Below are 19,542 nucleotides of genomic sequence, written 5' to 3'. Positions count from 1 at the left end.
CTGCTTTTCTTATCATTGGAGGGCCCCTTTGCTCTGGCCTAGGAGTGACATAAAGGCAATAAAACACCAAACATTCTGTAAAACACAGATGCCTCGCCCTGCTAGTGGAAGCCCTGCAATGACTCTCTGGGAAATTATGATAATAACTCAGAGGTGGTAGAAAATGGTTAGGGGGGTGCGAGGGTGGGCTTTCCGGGGCCAACGGGACAGGGCTCACCAAGGTCCTCCGAGCGTGGAGAGGTCAAGGTGGCCCGTCGGGCCTCGCCGCCTGTCGTAAACGCTTTCCATCACGCAACGTGGACCTTGTATCTCGGCGAGGCAGAGGAGGCCAACACAACTCAACTGTTTGACCTGTGAAGGTCAGCAACTCTCACTTCTGCTTGAATATTTTTTTTTTATGTTAAAGGAATAACACAACGCCACGCAGAGGGGGGTTGAGATTTTGGCGTGGAGAAATGAGGATGCATAGACAGATATTCGTCTGGCTTTCAGGAGAAGCTGGAAGTAGTCCCACAACACCTCTCAAGTGTGTGAATGAGAAGGAGCCGGGACAGGAAGAGAGGACGCGCTCCACCACTGAGGTGCTGACAAAGCGACCGAGGGAGACGACACTGCACCTGTTCCAACTGGACCCGCCCCGCAGGGGGCCTCGACAAAATCCCTGCCTTCTCTTCTCCTGGCATCTGTGACGGGCTGAGGCAAGGCCCGGTCTTGTCGCTGGCTCTTCCTTCATCTCTCTCGCTGATTTTTGTTTTTTTTACTGTTTTGCAGGAGACAAGAACTGCTGGAGGCTCCATCTGCCAAGGGCTTGCTACTGCCTCTGCATCCTGCCTGGGGAGAAGAGTTGCTGGGCTTCTGCGACTCTGCCACGGGGGTCTTGCCGTGGTTTACCACCGAGCGGCACATCAGACGTCATCGACCAGCTGGTCAGCGGTGTAAGCAGACACAAATGACCTATCCACACACATACTAAAGTTGCAAAATATGATTTGAATGTTACTCATGGTTCCTGTTAGTCCCCCCCAGAGAAAAGCAGGGATCAGAGCTCCCCAGTAGCACTGATGGAAAATCGTGATGCCCTTCAGCGTTTTTAAATTGACCATCACTGACCTATAACTATACAAATTCCAGGTTATTTGGATAATTGAATAGTCCTTCTTATCCCATTTGAAGAAACTAATGCACGCATTGAAATACGGTATAAATAAACGTCATATCAAAATGCATTTCATGACTGACATTGAATTAGGCAGTAGAAGAGTCACTCAGCTTACTCAGGCCTTGCCGGTCCCAAACAATGACTCGCTCTCATCTACAAACTCACAATAAATATCTGGCCATCATTTATTTTAATTCTCTCCTTTCTTGCTCAGATGGAATACATTCCTAACCTTGTAGGACAAGGACACCCACATGCCTGCCTTGCCTTAGCCGCTAAATTATTCTTCATTCTTCAGGGGGAATAAAAAAGGAGGAGGAATAAAAAAGAAAAAAAGGGGAGTCCAACGTTGCTCAGACTGTCAGCTCCAATGAATAGCACGCCTGAAAACGTTGTCACTGAACCTCTGGACAAGGAAAAAGACGAGAGGGCAGGGAAAGACAGAAGAGTGAGGTGGGGTGAGAGCGGAGGACGAGATGGGGGGGGGGGGGGGGGGGGAGTCAGCCGCCTCCAGAGTGATTTATTTGCCAAATCAGGACACAATGAGTCGATTATGAGTCCTCTAATAAGAGAGAGTGTTTGGGGACTCACTAATTGGGCATGATTGAGTTGCAGTCTGGGAGCCGGCAAAAAGGGAACCTCGTCGGCGGCTGTCATGCAATCATCAGCTAATCAGAGCTTTGAAATTAAAACTGCGTGTTTAGGGTAGAGGACGGGATAATGGCGGGGACCTGCATGAGCTGTGCGGCTTCCATTCTGTGCCTCTTACATGTGTGTTTTGTTGTGTGTGTGTGTCTTTGTGTGTTTGGCCCTCTCATTCCTGTCTGTGGCCTACTCTGGTCTTGATGAGGACAGTGAAGTAGCTGTAATCATTGCAACCCTTGTGCTAATACTGTAGAAAGTGTGTTTGTGTGTGTGTGTATGTGTGTGTCCACAGCTCTGCGGGATTTGACATATGATTTGAGTGCACATGTTCCTTGAGTAATTTAACAAATCTAATAAAATTATTTCAATTAAGTCGGCACAACAATATGCAAATTTTTATTTGCACTTTGCAATGTTATGTTGTGTCAAAAATAATTCAAAGCATAATTTGGCAACAGGATGTACAGGATTCAATTGTTTTGGTTTACGTGACTAAGTGGAAAACAAAAATTTTAAGTTTTCATTGAGAATACATTATGGTCCTGCAATTTGCTATTATTATTATTATTATTATTAACAACAGTAAAGTTATGTTTTAGGTGCACCAGAATCAGGTATTGGTTGGTTTAAAGTTTAAACCAACCAAAACAAACAGTATTAAGCATTTAAAAATTAAAAATCTAAAGTTTTAAACGGCTCTGCAAAAGCTTAGTTAAATGGAAAAAAAGAACTGACTTTTCTTAGATCTGTATCACAAAACTGTGCTGAGATGGGCTTTTTACCTGGAGTGGTTATGTTTATTGAATACCGCTAGGGGGCAGTGTTTATCTGCAATGTGACGCAAGCATAACAAGACTGCTAATTACAGTCCTGTGACCGATTCTGGAATATGATGTCAAATAAGTGGGATCTGGACCACATTGTAATATTGAAAAAAAAAAGTTATTATTATTAGTTATTGCTGCTGGTGCTAATTTTAAACAGTGTTGTGACAATTTAGACTACTGCATATATGTGCATGTATATGTATTTGTATATGTATGCATATAAGTATACTTATGAGTATATGCATACGCCAAAAGCTTGACGTATCCATATTTGCACTTATGAAATTATTTTATGTACATTATCTCAAGTCATATTTGATAACACTTGAGCTTCAATTGACACTATAGGTTGTGCGGAAAAAGAAGAAAAAAAAGTCTGTTAAAACAAGCGCATTTGTGCCTCATAAGTTCGAAACAGAATAATATTTGCCCCATTCATAAACACACATTTGTCCTAATTCTTGGTTTCTTGGGTTTTTGTTTCGTCATCATGACTTTTCTTTTAATTTATTAATTCAATATTGTAAACACAAAAAAAAATCAATAGATTATATATTCAATCTTTATCTGTCGTTAAATGACAAAACTTGTTTTAGAAAGTTAAATGTATGTAGTTTTCTGAAAATCCTTTTTTCAGACTCCCACTTTACAATATGAAACATATGCCATCCTGTAATCGTAATATTCTAATAAACAAAAGCCTTCAGATGCCTTAGTCAAATGGCATTGATCTTGAGATCGGGTGCAGAAGTTTCTCAATGACATTTGATATTTGAAAATAACATTGATTCTGTTTCCTGTCTGTGTCCACAAATGAGTCGCCAAACAAGCCAATGCACACAGTAGGCTACTTCCCTCCAATCCCCTTAAGGCCTTGTCTAATTGTGAATGCGCTGTACATCTTAAAACGGGCTCACTATAAAAATCCGGAGTGGGTTTAGGCATAAATGGGATTAATTCCCAAAGAATGTCCTTTGCTCTTCCTCCCATAATTTCATTTGCAGGGTCTACAGGATGAATAGCCAAGCAGGCAGCCATGTGGAACCGGAGGACAGCCTTGCGGGGCCCGCGCTGCCGCACCGCAGCCTTCAGGTTACGTTACCTTGATAATGTCACAGCTGCAGAAGCACAACGCCCACCGTACAGGACACGGGAAATCCAATTATCCATCTCCTAATGTGTGGGAATTTTATGCTCTCATTCCTTAGACTGTGGTTACCGATCTGCCCCGGGGCCATCCTACCTGAGAGAGATTCTTGCTGTTTTTCCAGGTGAGCATTTTTTTTCCCCCAAATATCATTCGTAAATCAATGTTAAAAGAAGGTTAGACTCTTTGTGGATTCAAATGTAACATTTTGAGTCAAATTATTAAAATGAGATATGGTTATTATACAAGCAGCTTTTAATTTGGGAGGATTTTAATGGCTGGATGCAATCTGGCATGTAAACAAGAGCAAGTCTCAATTGTCTTGTCATCAGCTGCACCTTTGTGTTGGTTCCACCCATTCCCCCCTCCACCTACCCAGAAGTATTTTTGATTCAATTAAAAGGGAGGGGCTGCATCAAGATGACAGTACACAAATTGAACATAAGCAAGCACGATTCTCTCCATTAAGATGGACGGAATCACACATCATGAAAGCAAATATCAACGGGGCTCGGTCATCAAGACGTTGAACCGAATCGCAAAGTTACATCGATATTGATGTGTTGAGCTAAGTATTTTTCACTCTCCGTCAAAATATGTAGGCCTAACTCCACCATAAGACCCCCTCCCCCCATGAGACCCATTAATAAGCGGTAAAGACAGATGAGCCCCTCTCATGCCAAGCAGGTTGCCTCAATTGGATTAGTCAAGTTGACATAGCGATGGATAGCTGTCTATGAGCCAAGTGGTCGTTAACTGGACCAATACGCCGATAGGACTTCACACAAAACTGCCTCGGGATCCCACGCCGACAGTCGGCGGTTATTTCGAGGGCATTAAAGGTGCACTGACATGCTAATGAGCAATAAACATTTATCAGCAGCAAGCTATGTGATTTAATAGCTGACATTTTTAATAGCAAGTGGCACCTGAGCTCTTTTTCCCAATTGCTTTTATTGTTGAAACTACTAATATCGCCTCCTCGGACGAGCGGGGTGTCAATTGCTGTCACCATGCACTTTATGAATGGCGGAAAAAGCCGCACACTGCTGGCACGCGTCCGAGCCAATTGCTGATGTCATTGTTCCGCGAAAAAGGCAATGACGGCCACTGTGGATGTCGGCGATGGACCCCACAAGTGTACAAATGGGCACGGGTGTGACTAGCTGGTGAAATGTTATCAATCACCGCACGTCCCCAAGAGGGTTTGGCGGAAGGGAGCTGTTGGCGTTTGTGTTTCTGATCCATATAAAAAGCAGTGAGATGTATTAGAGCAGATGAGCGAGGGGCCTGGTTGTGACACATGACTGACAGCTCATTTGACAAGCCCGGGAAAGTGTGCAGGCAACTTCCAATCTAATCTAATGCTGCCGAAGGAAAGGAATTGTGTTGTGAGATTCTCATGTTCAGGACAACACGAATAAATGGGCGGAATATGAAGTGGATGCACCCCCCCCCCCTCCCTCCCTTGCCCCTCAGTTGAAAGAATTCCAGGGGAGTCATACTCTGTCATGGAGACCTCCTGACCTGTGAGGCGCCCCCTCAATCCACTTAGTTGTAGTGAATCAGGTTTCAAGAGACATGGGAAAAAAGACATCAGCCCCTCCTTCTCAAAGTCATATCTGTGGGTAAACAAAAACATTTTGGTATCATGCATTATCAATCAGCTGTCCCACGGGGCTTTCCGAACAGGTGAGCTTTGTCATTCAATCGTTGGGTCCTTCTGGAATAACATATTCGTGGCGACAATATCAAGATAGATCATCTTCTCTTTTGGCTTCTTCAGTATCTCTCATAAGACCTTTGCAAAATCTTTTAGTCGGAAATACTAAAAAAAAAAGTTAAGCATGGCATTAAGATGACCCTCAGAATGATCAATCAGAGATAGCTAATTAGCCATTTTACAGACACTTAGTCCTTTTTACTCTGCCCCATCTATAATCTCAAAATGATGAGCCTTTCTTTTTTTTTTGCTACATCTGAATATTATTAGCTTTTCTCTGAAACTGTACCAACTACAAAAATACTTGGATCATCTATGCCACCATAATGTAAAGTAGTAATCGAAACCAAGAGAGCTATTTTATTCCTAAAAAATATATTTTCATTTTAATATAAACCACTGTAACGTCACGCATAGTTTGAACATTAACATTGCACCTAAATATATTAAAAAGTACTTAAAAGTTACTTCGTTAAATTTATTATACAATAAAGTTACTACAAATTGTAACTAAACAAAATGCTAATGTATTTTCCTAAAATATTAAATACAACTAAACTGTAACTTAGGCTGTGATTCTTTGGACTACCTCTCGAGGTCGCCAACACGCCGCACTTTGAGAATAACTTCTCTAAAAAATACGCAAAATCAAAACTATTGGTTTGGCCCCTTGACTTCCCCAAGTTGAACGTAAACACTCGTCTCAACTGGCCTTCCCCAAACTGGACAATGGCTTTGTTTCCAGTCCACACTTGAGTTTTTGCGCCATTCTCATTTTTCCCCGTTAACACCGTGGAACCCCCTAAGAGCGTTACTATTGTCTAGGTGATCATTAAAATTTATGGCAAGCTGACTTCATCCAGCTTGCGAGGCGGCACTGGCATAAGTCATAATTATGCCATGACACTCTAAGACGGAGTGTCCACTCGCCCAGGCCAGTTAAATGACATAATTAGCCCAGTAAGAAGCGAACGCTCCAGATTGGGTAAGTTATTAAATGTTTGGATGAACCTTAGCTCCATTTCCCTATCTATTGCTGTCTTCCTCCCCCCCTCCCCCTCCTCTTCTTCCTCCATTAGCCCATTAGCAGTTATATGATACTATATGCTGATGGGGCAGTGGACAGCCAAAGTGGGTAAATTAAGCCTGACCACCGCACGTGTTATGAACTGCTCTTATGAGGAGCCATTGAAGGACACTGGCAGACTTTGAGCATATTACCGAGATACACGCACGGGTCCGTTTGTAAAGATATTTCCGACACGGCGCTTTATAATGATTGAATTCTCTGAGAGCTACAGTTCCCTCTCACTATGCCGTGAAACTATGGAAAGTAATTGCACAGTGCCTGGAGCGGGTCAAACCGGCAAACATGTCAAACGTAACCCATCAGATTGCTCAATCTGTCCCCTGTTAAGCTATAATGGAAGGGCGAGCAGTCAGGCTGACAGCGTGCCCGCCGCCGGGCCCTTGAGCCGCCGTGTGTGCGTCGCGCTCCACCAGAGGGTCTCACCAAGCGTGACTGTGTGTTATTCACACTGACGAGTTCCACTGTTCACTGTCACCTCTCATTGCGAGGGGAAATCAGCCTGTGGTGAGAGAGAGCAGTGTGGCCGGGAGATGGTGGTGGGGGAGGCCCCGTCGCAAGGGCTGGGCATTTCGGCAAACTATTGTGTGCTTTTAACGCCTTTCCAGACACTAAATAAAATCTTGACCGCTCAAATTTTTAGGCTATTTAGATTTATTGTTGGGGGGGCTGTGCACCCTCCTCCCAAATAAAATGGGCTAAACGCGCCCATGTCAGCAACTGTAATTTATTCATGGTGCTTCATGTATATTTCTGTAGGTCTACTCTACAATATAATTTAGTTTTGGTCACCAAAGATAGCATGATGGCAAATAAAGTGCAGTGTTTAGAAGTTTTTTTTGGTTTTGGTAGTTTTTAAGGATTTAAGAAGTAAAAATGCAAAAAAAATGGATTTTTCCTTGACGACATTTTGATGTGTACAGAGGCGCACAGGTGTATGTTTCTTATCTCCCAAATTCATACACAATTTGAGAACATTGTGGCCACTGAACAGTACCAGTTCACGGCCTTGTGTTTGGGGACCACTACGCTAAATCATGTGTGGTGGGGAGGGGCTGGTGTTGTGGCTGTGTTTTAATTTGTGAGAAGTCTCCAGCAGCAGGACTCAGCAGGCCCGCAGAGTGTGACACTTCCTGTCCCTGTCTCGTCCTGCAGAGAACCTTGTGACAGCAGCAAGGACCTGGAGCTGAGACACGTCTCCGTTCATCATCACCGCAGCCAAGCACCCTCAGCGGGTAGCGAGACACGTTCGGGGGGGGGGTGGGCTACCGGTTAACTGTGTCACACCAGCGTACCCACCCTTCCTCGCCCCATCACCCCCTCTGCCTTTGGCCTTTCTCCAGAGAGCCTGCTCGCTCGGTCTCTCTCGCACGACTCCCTGATGGTTTTTGTTCCTGCGAGCAGACAAATGGAGTTGGGCCTTTTACAAGAGAAAATGCCTCAGCTCGTCTGATCTCACTGCCCTGAGGAGCAGCTCGCCTCGAGGGCTAGTGATTGGAAAATTACAGTGCAGTACATATTGTCAGCTTGGACAGTCGAATGAGCAATGGGACATTATTAGAACAACACCCAGAGTGATTATTATTAGAGTGATTGTTTGAGATGGTTGTCTCTGATTGCAGCATGTTGTGATACAAATGAAAGTAGAATTAAGATGCTTTGGCAAGAATTTTTGCTTTGTACTATAAGGCCATGGAGGGCAAATATCTTGTTGCGATTTCTCCCTCGATTTTGTTCCTCCTGCCTTATAAGACCCCGAGTTCTCAATCAATCAAGATTTCATCATCTCTTTTGCACCTTTTATGTCTTCCCAAAAAAAACCACCAAGCCTATTTTAAGGAAATAAATTACAGAAGGTAGTGCTATCTGTTTTCAAATGTTGGGAGTAAAAGTCATCAAAAAGAGAAATACCAAGCTGCCAATTTGCACATGAGCAAACTGCTGGTTGTGTTTGGGTGCTGCCGTGAGTGATTTGGTCCTTTTGTGAGAGAATACCTGTTGCCGCTGTTTCACAAGTGGCTTTGTGATAAGTGATTAGAATTGAAGGAGGGGGGAAAGTAAAAACGAGGGCCTTGTCAGCACACGCTCTTCAGATTTGAGGTCAGTCTCGCCCCCTGATTGCGTGTTTTTGTGAGGGAGGGGTAAGGAGGCGGGGGAGAGTTTACTGTCGCCTCATCGAAGCCTCCATCATCACCTGCTGAGGCTTGAGCCCCCTCTGTCTGTTTCATCATTCTCCACATCCACCCCTCCATCATCCCCCCTTTTTTTTCTCCCCCCTCTCACCGACCCCCGCCCGCTCGGCCGGCCGCCCGCTCCTTGGCTCGCACCCCCCTCCATGTTCGCAAATCACTTCTTCCCGTGTCAGCAGGTAAATTGTTTTGTCCTCTCGCTCCCTGCTTTCATTACCTTGTGTAAATTAAGCGATATGTCGTCCACCGGTGCGCGCCGGAGCACTCGCCGCGCCAACGCCAAAATCATGAGATTTGGCATAATAAATGAAGACAAACTGGCAGTAGCGGTGCACCTCTCCATGCGGCTTCGCCTTCATTATTCGCTTAACTTGCCGGAGAAAATGACTTAACCCTGACCCGTGTATTACGTCCCATATTCACTCCAGATAAAAGCCTTTTTACAGCGCACAACAATTTATATTCCAGCAAAGAGGCTGCTTTTCTCTGTCAGTTTTCCAATCTCACCTCCTCAACACACGTCATTAAACTTGTCTTGCCTTCCTGTATTTGTCCATCAGTCCTTCTTTTTACATAAAGTCTGGCAGCATTATTCTGGGATTTGATGGCACCCGCTCATTTTTTTTTCTCCCCCTCTCGGAACGTTTGATTGGAAGAAATATAGCCGGGCCTGGGCTATCTGCTCTCCTCTGTGGAATCATGCACTTGATGAAATAGTGTTCCCCAGCAAGAATAATAAAAACAGACTTGTGCATTACAGGGGGCTCTCAATCTGCCAGCTGGGCTGAGCTGAGCGAAAAAACCCACCCTGCCTCATGACAGATTTTTATAGTTATCCCTGCAGATAAATGGAAACGGGTGACCAGGCTGGGAAAGGCCACTCAGACGCCAGGATAATACGTGCTACTGTTACCAGCCGAGACCTCCCGCCCTTTCCTTTTTATCTTTACTATAAGCGCAACTTGAGCAACACCCATTAGACACAATTGAAAGAGTTGTAATTTGTAGAAGGGGAAAGTTGAGGTTGTCACCAAGGGTGGGGGCGGAGCTCCATTGAGAATGAACTGTACGACATGAAAAGGGTCATTGCGACCAATCCCAGGGTAAAAGGTGCTCGCTCTCCAGAGGTGTCAGCAATAGCAAGCTCACTTTAATACGAAAGGTCAGAGTCACTTTACATTAATGTCTCGCTTTCAGTCGGCACAGTCCGCAGTCAGACGCAATGTTGTGGTTCTCTAGTTTCTACTAGAGCATAGGTGTCAAACTCAAGGCCCAGGGGGCCAGATACGGCCTGCCATATCATTTTATGTGGCCCGCGAAGACACATTTTGTATCAACCAAAATTACAAATTGTCTTCTCTATTGCTTGCAATTTTTATTGCCATTAATCTTTTTAAGAAATTTGAAGTTTTTATGAGTCTCTGATTTCCAAACTAGTTTTTAATCAGTTTGTTTTGTCGCCTATATTGTATCTAGAAGACGTCTACGATGCGGCCCGTGACAAAAATGATTTTTATTTCTACATTGTTAGTCTGGCAGATGTTTAATGAAGATTTTCCACCCTTAAAACTCCCTCCTTCATCAAGACACTTGATTATATACAAGAAAAATCCTTAAAACTTCATACAGAGATGCCAGAAATCAGTGGGGGATGAAACGGTCCTTTCATTAATTGAGCTATACACCATCGATTATGGATTATACAAGAAGATTTTGCCTGCGTGGATGATAATCAGCCACAAACGGTGCTCATTCTGTGCTAACAGGCCCTGAATAATCAGACAAAATGAACAGGCTAATCAATTTACCTCGAGTGCCTTCAACGTAAGGCCTGGCCAGCTACGGTAATTTTCCCTCCCTCTAACTCCTCCTTTACTTTTAACCATTTTAAATCCTTATACATTTTGGCGTTGTGCTTTCAAAGCTGCTGATTTAGTACAAAATTTACATTTGAATCTTTTGTTGATCTCAACATTTAGCATTATTCTGACTAATCAAATAAGAGTTGAAATCCATGTCAGATCTCCTTGTTAGCATTTAAAGAACCCCGAGAGAGAAAGTATGCACATAAGTTGAGCAGCACCTTTACTTTAAAAAGAGAAAGAATGATATAAACAAAGTAGGTGGGCGAGAAGGGGGGCATCAGGAATCCGACTCTTTTTTTTTCCCTGTATGAAAGTTTCCCAAGGTCGTTTGCCGATTCGTGTTAGCACAACAGCAGAATACAAATGTGTTTCCTTGTTCTACAAGTCACGGAGCTTTGAGTCTTTAAGCGATCATTATTACCATACAAATAGACAGATCTATTTAACAAACCCTCTTTTTATCGCATAACACTTATTCTTTAGCGTTACTCCCTGAAAGGCACTGAAATGCCTCCTCCTCTTTTTTTTTTTTGAGGAAGGGAAATAGTGCGGCGGTTGATAAAGGCTCAGAGCAATAGAAGAAGCAAGGCTGACATCTTCTTAAGAGATGATAGCAGAGCCAAATCAAATAGGATGGAGCAGTCACTCTTCTCACAGATAGGTAGCTCATTTCTGCTGCCTGAGAGTTTGCATCCCAAGTGGCGCTCTGCCCAGGAAAGATAGCTCACTCTCGCCACATTCATTATTTCATTGCCTGCCTCCTCTTTTCAAGCTTAGATGCTTTCTAGCTTTTTAATGAGTGTAGCCAAATTTGCTCAAGCGCCGATGCCGATCTCGGAATTCTGATTTGGAGACAAAACGGTTTTAATCGCAAGGGTTTTTCCTTCCGTTTGTTGGCCAAGAGGCAAAAAAATCAATTATTTCTATTAGACAATGGTGATTGCAAATGAATGGCGGCGTTTTGAAACAAAGGCACCGTTTTAGCAAAGATAAGTGACAGTCTTATCCAGAGCCCCCCCAAGAACCCCCCACCACCTTCCTCTGAGGTATATGTGGTCGGCCTCATAAGCTGTCTGCAAATAGATACACTTTTTTTAAATTCATCACAATCCATAGACTTGCATAGTCGTTATTTATTCTCATTCACTCTCTTAACGAACTCGTTCACTTTCCAAACTTTCCCAACGAGCCAAGACCCCCACAGTACCGTCAACTTTGCACCTGAGGAGCACTTTGCAACGACTCTGTCCGAGCTCCTTCCAAATGCATTAATAAAAAGTAACTTCTCTTGCAGAGGGCTCATTGAAAGGAGGAATTACACGAAAGATAAAGCACTTTATCACCAGTGAAAGACGAGACAATGGACATTGAGGAATTGGGAAGATGGCAGAAACAATGAATATTAAGTGACCGAGAATCTAAAGCTGCTGACTAAATTGAAACTGTATATCCTGAGGGGGAAAGCTTTCCAAATTGCTAATTACTGCCTCTGAAAGGACTTTGCTTCTGATATGTTTGCTTGTCAAAGGCGCTCGCTTAATGAAGCAGTGGCTCAAGTTTTTGATTTTAATACTTCCACTCTCAGGGCTCTCTCCGGAGCGCCTCCCAGGCCGGAACAATGGAGGGCCCTCGAGTCCGGCTTCCCCCTCAGGGGCCGAGGCGAGGAGGCCCGCGGCTGCGCACTGAGGGAGTAGCTCAACTCGCTGAAATATGGCGGCGACAGATAAGGTGGCGGCGGCGCATAGAGTCTCGCTCCCAGGGGCCCAAGGGGAAATTTGCAGTTATTAGGAGGAAGATGAAAGAGATTAAATGGCTTTTGTACTCATTTTCACACACTTTTCTTTTTGGATTATTTGCCAGCTCGTCGACTCAGAGATGGGGGGGAAAAGTGCTAAATTACTTTTTTCTCTCCCCCCTTTCCTCTTATGCTTCACTCAGCAACACATTGGCTTGAAGAGGCAGTGAGGCATGGCTGAAAGATGTCATACATGAGTCCCGCTTTTGTTTTAAAAGGTGCTGGGGAAAGAGAATTACTCTAATCTCATAATCTACAGCTAATGACACATTTTACATGGTTTGAGACTGTGTTATACATGGATCCAGAATCCTGGTGGTGCAGGAAGTAAAGAGAATGACAATATCCAGTGTTAATTGTGTGCCTTAAGGGTTAATTTCAGAAGCTTTCAGAAAATCTCGGCATCTCTAAACATTTCTTAGAATGGTCAAATATTTTCATGAGGCAATCCTGTGCAAAAAAAAAAAAAAAGTGGGGGGAAAAAAACCCCAACAATGCTAGAAGCAGTAAAATAAATTCTGTGGTGTGTGACATAGCTTTATTCTCTGTGGTTTGGTGCTCTGTTGAATTCAATGATACGTTTTATGATCTTTGTAAGTATTAGATATATTTTTCCTCCTTTTAAAAGGTGAAAATGGTTAAAGGACATGCTTGGGGCATCTGCACAAGTTAGATGGAGTCATTTGGATTTGTTGTAAATCAATAGGCAACATTTATTAAGTGATAACTGTAAAATAATATTTTTTCCTTTATAAAGATTACAACAGTAAATTAGAATCCAGACAGCTCCATAAAATGTGTTTTTGTATGTTTGCATTCACCATCCCAATGATATGATAGAGTCTTGACAGAAACGCAACAAGTAACATTTCAAATTGTTATCTTTAACGGCAGACTATTTTGGCCTTGGCTAGCGTACAGGAAACGGAGTCCTCTGATTGGCTGAGCAGCAATACAGAAGCGTGTCTGACATCCGTGCTGAAAACAAAACAAGACGGGCTGCATTCCGTTTGGTGAGTGCAAAAACATCATCTACATATTATTATTATTATTATTAATGCCTGTATTATGTAATGTAATATAAGTCAGGTCTGACCCGTCTCCGATGTGATTACAGCATCATCATGGATGAGCTGGCACAAGACCTGGCGTCTGCCTTGGAGCAAACCTCAGAGCAATTCAGGGAGCTCTGGGAGGAAATGCTTCTGAGTCCACTAAACAGGAACTGGCAGGTTTGCCAACGCAAAACCCGCAAGCATCGTCGTAAGTCTTCAGGTCGTGCTCCCAAGCAAAGACCATGCTGGATGGACGCGTCAAAGTCCAGCTCAGAAGAAGCTCCTCAAAAGTCAACAGCGTCAGTGGTCAATTTGAGTGACTCTGATGATGTGGCCGCCATCAACGGGATGAGACTGCTTTCCTGGCCTGACTCGGACTCTATCGCTGGGAATAAACTAGGACAGCCTCACAGGAAGAAGAGGAAGGCCAAACGCATGTCCTCACACATCCCAGTCAGATTACGAAAGAAGTTAAAGGTTTCTGGCATGGAATGGAAACAGAGGCCTCGGCTGTCCAGGTTGCAGCATCCATCATCATTGAACAGCGGGTTGAATTCGCAGATTGACGGAGAGAAGCTGATGGGGAGCCAAAGTTGGAAAACAAAGATCTCATTGGAGTCCGTACAACGCACAGATGAGATCATGTCTGAGAGGTACCTACACTCATATAACTCCAAAAGACTTCACCTGGTTTTATACTTATTTTTCTGTTGGACTTTCTGCTCATAGCAACGTATTATTATACGAAAGCAGCTGGTAAAACAGTTTGGATCTGTATTCTCGTCCGTGACCCGAATCCAGAGTTACTCCTTGAGCACATTTAAAAAAAAAAAAAAAAAAGGCTTGATCAAAGTGATATACAATTCATTACAAAAATAAAACATAACAAATTAAACTCGGAATACACAATAGCAGGCGATTCCGTGCATGATTGGGGCACAAGAAGTCATTAAAAGCTAAAGTGGGGGCAAGTTTTGCGGTTCACGTCACATTCTGGGGGGGCCGCTATCACACTCCCTGACTCCCCAAGCAGTCAAACAGGCCGTTTGTCAATATTCACTCTGTACTTAACTAAACCCCTCCCGACCCCTCCGAAAAATGAATCGCAATCACGCTGCTCCACTTTAAAGTATCGAGTTGACATTAAAAATGAATGATGGAGCCTCTTTATCCTCGTCTCCCATAGCTAAAATGATCACCGGGGAGGGATCTTTGATAGTTTTGCCTCCTGGCATCTGCCAGCTCATTATTTCCATTCCAGAAATATTGTCACAAATAAATAAGTGACTTGCTATGCTATTGATTTGTTTTGAGATGAAGTCCTTTTGTAATTAAAGCAGTGTCAGTATCCCAGCATTCACTTTCTTGCATGAATTCTATTTAGTCAAGCCAAATTGCTGCAGAGGTCGACATTAGCCCATCATATCAAATCTGCATCGAAACATTTCTTGTGTCTTTTTGAAAATCCATGATCGTATTTAATTAAGTTGAATACTAATGTAATTCATAATTCAATCAGTGATGAATGTTTAATAAAAAGAAAACATTCAATTCAATGCAGCTGATACAAAAAGAAAAAAAATCCATCCTTCCACCAAATTATTTCCCATATTTAAATATTTTTTAAAATTTCCAATAATATTATTTAAATATTTTTTAAATGTATTATCAATCTGAAAAGACATTAAAACTGTGCTTGTTTATGTATCGAAAGTTCAAGAGTTTGATGTTGTCACTATCTGATCGGTGTCGAAAACATTTTATAGATAAAGTGCTTTTTGGTGGAGCCGTAATGGGACAAGGCACAAGGCTTTACATCTTGTGGTTTAATTCGTGCTGACCTCCCTAGCCCCTAAACGGTACTTGTTTTCTTACTTTATGGAAAAATCAATAGCCGTCTTGACAGAAAACAGCTCCGGAGAAGAAATAAATGGGACCGGCATCGCCCGCTGTCAATCATTTCTCACTTATACAACGCCAAAGCTCTTGATTGCTGCTCAGTAGACTGCCACGCTGATGTGAGGGCCGAGCAGCCTTAATGGCTCCGTCCGGGTGGAGGCCAAGCGTTTGGAAGAACGCTACAAGCGATGAGAGGTTGACAGTGGTACAACAGCAGTATTTATAATCCCTGCAGTGTACGCTCCATCTGATGCCATTGTGAAAACGTCTTTTGAAGCACTCAGATTCCGTTGCTCTCCGTTCATTCCATTAACCTTTGTTGTGCGCTCCCTTCAAACGTGCTTCTCCTCAAGGTCACCCCCCCCTCCGATGCGCATACAGAGCAGAGCCTTCAGTCACTCAAGTGCGAGGGAAGCAGATGTTGCGTTTTTTCGGCTCCTTCATTGGAGCGGGTGCAGCCTGCTGGGCCACGGGGCCACCCGGCACCCCGGCTGGAGTGGGCCTCACCTGTGGGTTAGACGCCACACATGATGTGGTTGACTCCCAACCGGCCGCCGGGACGGAACACAACAACACAGCTGTTTGTGTACCCGCTGTGATTTCAATTTGGGAAAACTCCGCAAGGAGTTTGAAAAGCCCTACGCCGTTTGCTCAAGTTAATTTTCATAAATCTCCGAGTCTAATCCAATTACTGAAGCTCGGGGAAGAAGGGATAACCTTATAATCAGACACCCATGGAAGAGGGCATGGATTTGGGTTGCGGTGGCTTGTTTGAAGAGCCCGCAGATCCATTGTTATCAGCGTTGTGTTCCCTTCTGTCTACGTCTTCACTTTATTCCTCAGCAGAATGAGCCCAGCTCAATAAATGGCGGCTAGGCCGTAATCTCTGAGCAAACTAGTCGGCCTCTCCCAGGAGTTGAGGATTATATCCTAATGATTAGTGCTCATCTGGATACTGTGTTTTTTAGCCTCACTTCTTTGCCTTGTATCGAGACAATAGGGCCATGGGGGGGTTAAGTTAAGCACCAAAACACTGAGATGCCATTTTCTTCTTTGCCCTTGCCTTTGTTGCCTTGTGGACTTAAGGCATTTCAGCTCATTAGGACGTATTTGTTTTTATGAGGCATAATCCGTTACGGAGTCATTTATAACTGGGGTGGCTGTCGGTGGATCCTTTTGGATATCCAAGCTGTCTTTAAATGTTTGCCAATTTCACTTTAAAGGTCAAAGAGAGAAGAAAAAAAAGGGGTTTCTTTTGGTTTTTAGAAAAATGGCCGGGTGAATAATTCATTGAATTAATTAGTCAACACTTAATGGAACACACGGTCCGCCAAGTGACATCACTTTAAAAGCTTTGATGTGGATAAAATACCTAATAAGTGGCCCTCATGGGAAAATGTAACGAAAAGCATTTTCATTTTTCATGCAGTTGATATCTTGATCATTGGGCATCCTTGCACGAGCTCCTTTCGAATAGTGCTACTGTTCTTCATCTGCCAGCCATTGTGATACCTCCAGAACTGCTCTACAGATGAGCCGTGGCCTGAGGAGTCAGTCTGGAAAGGGCCAGACATGGTCCAGATTCCCTGGAGAGGCCTGCACCCGTTCACATCTGCTTCTTGTGGTGAAGGTGCAGGACCATCTGGATAGGAGGATGTGCAGACTGGACGGGCGTTTTTCCTGATCTTGCCGTTGCTGGCAGGCGTGCGCAATATGGCGATGCAATGTATCAGCACTTATAGGATCCTTAATCCTCGAGTGCTTTGCAAGGTCAGCATTAAAAAAATTGTTGGGTTAATTCAAGACTATCAATATGTCAAAATGTGAGAGAATGAAGAAAATTTTCAGCTGGAAAATCTGGTTTTATCAGCTTCATCGCTAGCATCCCTGATTCCCCCGATTGACCTTGGAGTGTCTGGAGGTCACAGAGCAAGTCGTCCGAGGTGTGAGTTAGCGAGAGACACCGGGGTTGCCCGGAGGTGCGGCGATGAGCAATCCGGGCAACACGTAGCAGATGTTGGTCAGTCGCCGTGTGTGGAAGCAGATTTTGCATGTGCGGGGCACACCCAGAGGGGGGGGCGGTGAATACGTTCCACTCTGCTGTCATCCTCCACAACAGCAGCCCGATTTAGATTGGAGCTGACAGCGGAGGATATTCAATTAGATTGTGCATGTCACTCGCTAGCTTGGATCAGAGTCGCCGCTTTTGCCTTTGTGTTTGCCATCCCGGCGAGGGATCACATGGCACGCTCTATCTTTTTGTGCCACTTCCATTTATGTCGACCTCCGGTTCCAGACGACTACTTTATTACTCTTATTGATTGCCACATGTTAAATATTGGCTTGACGGGGCACATGTATATTTCTGGCTTTCTATTCTTCACTTTTCAGATGCTCTATTATTGTTTGACCTAAGAACCCTTTTGGTTCAGAAATAGAGATTTAAACTGAATAACTGACCTGTAATGTCACTGATGATACCGAAACAGGTCAGTGTTCCTATTCATGTGTTTACTTTTCTCTTTCCAGTGAAACCAGCAGTGTCTGCAGTAGTGACACGGGCCTTTTCACCAATGATGAAGGCAGGCAAGGTACTTAAAAAAAACTTTCCATACATTTTGATCAGACAAGTAATTTGAAGAGCTCATTTCAAGTCCAGCCAAAAGTGGGCTGTTTTGCACCAACGGGCTGTTTGCTGGGCACCCAGGCGACTCTAATAAGACGTTGTCATGTCGTGTTAATGAGCGCTGAAGCCTTTGCTAATCTCATTAGCCGTGGAGGGGCCAGTCGGCCTCTGATTTAACAGTTGTCACTACACCTTGACTATGAGAGGCATGCTGCCTGCTCCAGCTTTGCTGACTGACAGGTCTTAGAGGAGCCTCCTGTCTGGGGACTAAACTAGTGCTGTCTACGTCTAGGAGTAATTAACTCACAAATGCACAAGAGTGTTGTATTTGAATCTAGCAACATCTACTGTTCGCTTTTTGCATTTGTGTGTGCAGGTGATGATGAGCAGAGCGATTATTTGTTTGAGGGCGACTTGCAGGAGTCTTTGCTCGCAGCTACCCAATCACAATTCCAGAGATGACCACCTCTGGAACTCGATCACCTTTCTGCAGCCTGCATGGCCAATTCAGAGAGGTTTGGCATCATTGTTTTGGCTCCCTGAGAAGATTTAGCATAACCTAAGAGTGAATATTCCAAATATACCACTTTGTTGCTGTACTCAAGAAAAAAAGCAACATTTACATTGATGATTTCAATGTTAATTAGAATCCTTTGTCCTGTTGTAGTGGAATGTCGTATTGGCATTTTGTCCGAAAGCTCTCCTATGTTGAGTCTGAGCAACCCAGCAGAATTTAGTCGTTGATGACTCGGTCGAATTCTCTCGCAGAGTCTATTGAAGAAACAATTCAGTCTTTTCCAATGGAGCTCGATTTATTGATGAACACAGAGTTCCTTAAATGCATCCATTCCAGTGGCTTGGTCGCTGTTAATTAGGGAAATCCACAGTATGTTAACATCCTGACTTTTTCTCACATTTGAATTAGTAAAAAGAAGGAAGGTTTTTAATTCTGCATATGGTTCGACTTGGCTACTTGGCTTTATATGACTTAAAAAATAAAATATATACATATGATATATAAATAATATATGACTTAAGCTAAATGATTTACAAATAGAAGATTTTAGTCTGAAGTCTGAGTTGAGAGTCGTGAGCTGAAGAGAAACACTTGGATGTATGGACACTTTATTCCAAAAGTTTCAAGGTCAGCGTACCAAAAAAACAGCCTGATATACATGCTAATAAATATCAGGATTCACGGTGGGGAAAAAAATACAAAGTTTCTTCTCCAAATGTTTGTGAAAGCATCCCATGGCTCCCAGTCATACCAGGAACTGTTGCATGTGTATGGGGAGTGGGAGGGAGGGGTGGGGGGATTGGGAGCTCATGGCCCCCCTTGGCCTCACAACTGCGGGACTACTGGTCGCCTATTTATGGCGCATTCTTAATTTGGTTACACACACACACTTTTACACCCACCTCTCCCCCCCTCTGGGGTTATTTCCCAAAGCTCCCCTTGATGAGGGGCAAATACACGAGTGCTATGAAAAGCCCCTGACTTCTTAGAGCGTTCTTCTCCAAACAG

General features: G+C 43.7%; 2 protein-coding genes and 1 long non-coding RNA gene across 5 annotated transcripts in view; 2 read left to right on the top strand and 1 right to left on the bottom strand.

Annotated features, from left to right (window-relative positions):
• Nucleotides 1-19,542, bottom strand: part of LOC148385313 (CD209 antigen-like protein C) — a 198,751-nt gene that overhangs the window by 109,018 nt on the left and 70,191 nt on the right. The window lies entirely within an intron of this gene.
• On the top strand, nt 778-7,784 carry LOC148385315 (uncharacterized). The gene is made up of 4 exons (XR_015863527.1): nt 778-935; nt 3,636-3,723; nt 3,840-3,902; nt 7,744-7,784. It is a non-coding gene; the product is annotated as an uncharacterized LOC148385315 (long non-coding RNA).
• The window catches only part of LOC148385314 (G patch domain-containing protein 2-like), a 28,381-nt gene continuing 22,157 nt past the window's right edge, over nt 13,319-19,542 (top strand). For 2 of the 3 annotated variants that reach the window (XM_088401285.1, XM_088401287.1), the window contains exons 1-4: nt 13,319-13,450; nt 13,555-14,145; nt 17,921-17,982; nt 18,394-18,532. In XM_088401285.1, the coding sequence (XP_088257411.1) occupies nt 13,562-14,145; nt 17,921-17,982; nt 18,394-18,479 (732 nt within the window). In that variant the 5' untranslated portion in view covers nt 13,319-13,450; nt 13,555-13,561 and the 3' untranslated portion in view covers nt 18,480-18,532. The remainder of the gene's footprint in view (nt 13,451-13,554; nt 14,146-17,920; nt 17,983-18,393; nt 18,533-19,542) is intronic. The other variant, XM_088401288.1, reaches the window with a different exon arrangement.

Source organism: Syngnathus floridae, chromosome 16 (assembly GCF_059516105.1).
Source record: "Syngnathus floridae isolate MCC-2025c chromosome 16, RoL_Sflo_1.0, whole genome shotgun sequence".
NCBI lineage: Eukaryota > Metazoa > Chordata > Actinopteri > Syngnathiformes > Syngnathidae > Syngnathus > Syngnathus floridae.
The sequence above is the reverse complement of the archived record's forward strand: the minus strand, read 5'-3'. Positions and strand labels throughout refer to the sequence as shown.